At 32.1% G+C, this 4,400-nt stretch overlaps 1 protein-coding gene across 1 annotated transcript; it reads right to left on the bottom strand.

Moving 5' to 3' along the window:
- Positions 1-1,497: 1,497 nt before the first annotated feature.
- On the bottom strand, positions 1,498-3,619 carry LOC124920014 (cytochrome P450 81C13-like). Its single transcript, XM_047460401.1, has 2 exons — positions 2,642-3,619; positions 1,498-2,275 (listed from the first exon to the last, which is right to left on the bottom strand). Exons 1-2 carry the CDS (start codon positions 3,572-3,574, stop codon positions 1,712-1,714), a joined length of 1,497 nt encoding a protein of 498 aa, XP_047316357.1. The 5' UTR covers positions 3,575-3,619; the 3' UTR covers positions 1,498-1,711.
- Between the last annotated feature and the right edge of the window lie 781 nt (positions 3,620-4,400).

The raw sequence follows: 4,400 nt of genomic DNA, 5'->3' as shown, positions 1-4,400 counted from the left end.
CCCATAAATTCTCGACTAGGTTCCAAATCACTTTGAATGCCACTAACAATTAACCATGAATATAAATATGTTTATATGGCATTGTTTGATTGGGGGTTATTTGATATTTTAATTAAACAATTAATAATAAATCAAATCAAAATATTAATATGTATTTACTTCAGATTTATAAAATATAAAATATTTTAATTATTTAACTCACTATTTCATCATTAAATCATTTCTTCTTTCAAAAATCAGATTATTCACAACAAACAAGTTAATAGTGTTGCAATAAAAAGGTATTTTTCTCAACATATGCATATGAGAATACATTTAATTAATACAAAGCCCATTACCAGCCTGTTCCTGACAATTTGGGCCAATACAAATTTAAATTTTGGGTCTTTAAAATAATTTTAAAAAATTAAAAATTTTAATAATATAAAATAATATATAAATAGTTAATATATTATAATACGAAAATAAAATATTAAAAAGAAGATAAAAAGTTATATATAGAAAGAAATGATTTATATAGCACTATCATACCGCATATTTATACAGTACTTACCTGATTTGGCAAGAGAGAGATATTTTTTCTCTCGTATTTTTTCAAGATATATTTTCTCTTTCTTGCCAAATCAGACAGGGGTTGTATAAAAGTGTTGTATAAATCATTTCTCATATATATATATATATATATATATATATATATATAATATATATAATTAATATTAAAGAAAAAAATAAGATTAATAATATAATAATATTAAATATTAAAAAATAGAGTACCTATAAAAGTGGGAGGCCATATGCAACTACTTGCCTTACCCCAGGACCGATCCTGCCCATTATTTATGTGATACCATGGTATTTGAGCCTGTAATTCTTTTAATTAGTCGTTATTGTCTAACCATTCTCATTGAGAATTAGAGGAGACCTTCCTCTCTTCTATAGGAAGACCAATTGGGTTGGAGACACTCTTATTTAAGTGAGAAAATTTGTGGAAGCAATTTGACTAGACTAATCATGTTCAAATGGCCAAAATGTCCATTATTGAGCATGAATAAAGAGCAAGAAAGATGAAAAAAATGTTAAACCAAATATTAAGAAAGAAAGGCAAAGTATTCATGATAGTGTCACTCATTGGGAATTGGTTTACAAGATTGTAATTCTCATTAGCTTGAGAAAAATCCATCAATTTTTTTCTCAAGAGTACAAAATATTAAGTGGGTAAACAAAATATAATTATGAGCAATATGAAGCAAACGGTTGTAAAACATGCTCAATCGCGACACTTCTTACTTTCCCCAAAATAATAATGGGGCTAGATTCTTGAAGTACAAATACTATCTTGAAATACTTCATGAATTGCTATCAAGCTCTTTTGATTTTGGTGCTATTGAGAAATTTTCATTTTGGTTAATCATGTCCAACAACACTCATTTTTTCATAATTAATGTATGCATAATTAATTTTATAAGAATAAAATAAAATAGTCTCCAAAGATTAATCCACATAATTTCCCTCTAAATTTTCCATTCACAACATTCAATATTACACATGTTACATTATTTAGAGATGCCATTGCATGCAACCTCCATAATTACCAAACTACAACATATATTAGTACATAAAACCTAGAGAAAATAGAGAGAAATAGATTTGATCTCATCCATCCATTCTTGTCTTATTTTACACTTGGACGGCTAAAACGCTTTTCAAATCTCTAAAAAAGATGAGCTAAATTTGTTCTTGGAGTGCACCTTGTTAACATTCCAACCTTTTCTATGTCGAAGCAATGAACCAGCGATCCCACAGCCAAAAGAATCCATCCTAGTGCCATGTTATCTCCGGGACACTTTCTTATACCATCCCCAAACGGAATGTATCTTATCCTCTTTAGATTTTTTTCAAGGGATTCAAAGTTTTCAAACCTCTCCGGTTTAAACTTCTCCGGCTCATCCCACACCTTCGGATCCCTTTGCATGGCCCATACATTAACCAACAAGGTCGTTCCTTCTGGAATATCAAATTCCCCAACCTTACATTGGTTCGTCGCCAGATGAGGCAATATCACTTTTACCGGAGGGTAAAGTCTAAGTGTTTCCGATACTATATTTTTCAGAAAGGGTAATGTTTTAAGATCTTCATCGATTAGAAATCGTTCTGTCCCCACTTGATTATCGATTTCTTCTCTCAACCTTTTCATCACTTCCGGGTGGTCTAATAGAAGCAAAATCACCCGTTCCATTGTTAAAGCTGACGTTTCTATTCCTGCTACAAACATTATCTACAACAACATTGAACAAAAATAACAATCCGTCACTAAAGTTTTTTAAATGTCGCTAAAGTCTTTGGTTGAGCATATTTTATTTTATCCGACGGTAACTTAAACGTCACTAAAGTTCACCTCTCTATTTAAAAACTAATAAAAGAAAGTTTGCAAATGCATATACCGAAACATTACTAAATTTTTTGCTGTATAATTTATTCTTTCCTAGTGTTTAAAACGTCGCTAAATTAGCGACGCTTGTATGCGTCGATAGAATATTTCTTTCTAGTGTTTAAAACGTCGCTAAATTAGCGACGCTTGTATGCGTCGATAGAATATTTAGCTACGGAATATACTTTTAACTAAAAGTAATAGCTTAATTACCAGCAAATGAGCCTTGATCATTTCATCATCGAAGTTAGCATCTGATTCCTGTTTCTGGTACAGAGTTTCAATAAAGGTCGACTTCTTTTCTTTGAAGCAGGTATTACAAGATTGATCGGCAATTGCTTTCTTTCTAAGGAATTCATCCATAATTCCCTGCAAGTGCTCGTTCCTCTTCTCATGAATCTTCTCCATTTCATTCTTGATCCCTTTTTCAATGAAAGGAAACACTCTTAAGATTGGAAAGAAATCGCATATAGAAGGAATCGGCAAATTAGGCCGAAACATCTCCCTTGTTTCGTCTAGTCTCTTCTTCTCCTTTTCAATATCATCATAATTTGCAAAACGTTCACCTGAAACCATCCTGTTTGTGTGGTTTAAACCCAATAGATAAAACCAACTATTCAAGTTAACCGGCTTGGTCGTGAAATGAGCCAAGCTACGGAGAAGATCGATGTTTTCCTCCTGACAAAGAACAGAGAATCCTCTGAGACATTTCTCAGAGAAAAGTTCATTTTTCGTAAACGTGCGAATGTCTGTCCAAAGTTGGTTTTTGGAAACGAAGGAAACCACCTTGTAATTGTAAGAAAGGCATTCGCTGGCCAGATTTTTGGGGCGATCGGCAAAAGCAAGGTCGAGATTGCTTGAGAAACATTTTTTGATGGTGTAAGGACATGACACTACCAGAATGGGCTGCGAGCCTAACTTGAGAAATACCATCTTGGAGGGGTATTTAGACAAGAGATTACCGAAAAAGATTTCGGGGGACTCGCGGATTTGGCGACGATTTAGATACATGAGGTGTATGTGGCCGATTATGGGGAGAGTTAGAGGGTGTGGAGGTAAATTGTAATGGGTGTAGAAATTCTTCTTGATCAAGAAGAATAGAAAGGGTAGTAGTAGAAGAACAAGATACAAGTAGAAATTCTCCATGGAAGTGAAAAGAACAAGGTTGGAAGGAGTGAAATGAAATACAAGACCTATCTTTTATTTATATATGTGATGATGAGCTAGAGATAAAATGATTAATCATTGTTATCTTCATTCAAACAGGGCCCAATTTTTTATTTTTAAGCTTTAGAAAGTAAAAACCAATAAATCTGGAGATGCTTGTTAAATTCTGATATTTTTTATGTTCCCTTGGTGGGATGGAATTTTTTTTGTTTTCCATTCCTTTGATGTTTTTAAGCGTTTTGAGAAGTGAGGAAAACATACAAGAAGTGTACATAAATCGTAGCGTTATTAACTATTATTGAAAAACAAATAGGAAGACGATCATACAAAGAAATTTCAGCGTACACAACTCATAGCGCCGTTAACTATCATTGAAAAAGAACTAGAAAGACAGTCATACAAAGAAAACGACGCATAATTCTCCGGTTTTATTATCTCCCCGATTACATCGGGTTTGAGGTTCATATATAACCATTTTAGTTATGCTTTAAACATTTGAATTGAACCAAATGTTGAAGCAGGTGCATGATTAAATGTTAGCCATGTTAGTTCTTTTTAATTCAAAAAAATTAAAAATTAAAATAACTTTTAGTCTTTATTTGATATTTCATTTATTTCTTGGTATTTGATAATGTATTGTTTCGAATTTTAAGGATTTTGACATCTCATGTCATAACTTGTAATGTAATATATTTTTTGTAGATATGTTTTCACCATTTGATTGTCATTTTCGTGTTTAAATGAACCAATGAAAAATGTTATACTTTTTCCAAAAAATTAATGTCGACGTGGTTTTGTTGCGTGT

Source organism: Impatiens glandulifera, chromosome 1 (genome assembly GCF_907164915.1).
Source record: "Impatiens glandulifera chromosome 1, dImpGla2.1, whole genome shotgun sequence".
Lineage (NCBI taxonomy): Eukaryota > Viridiplantae > Streptophyta > Magnoliopsida > Ericales > Balsaminaceae > Impatiens > Impatiens glandulifera.
The sequence above is the reverse complement of the archived record's forward strand: the minus strand, read 5'-3'. Positions and strand labels throughout refer to the sequence as shown.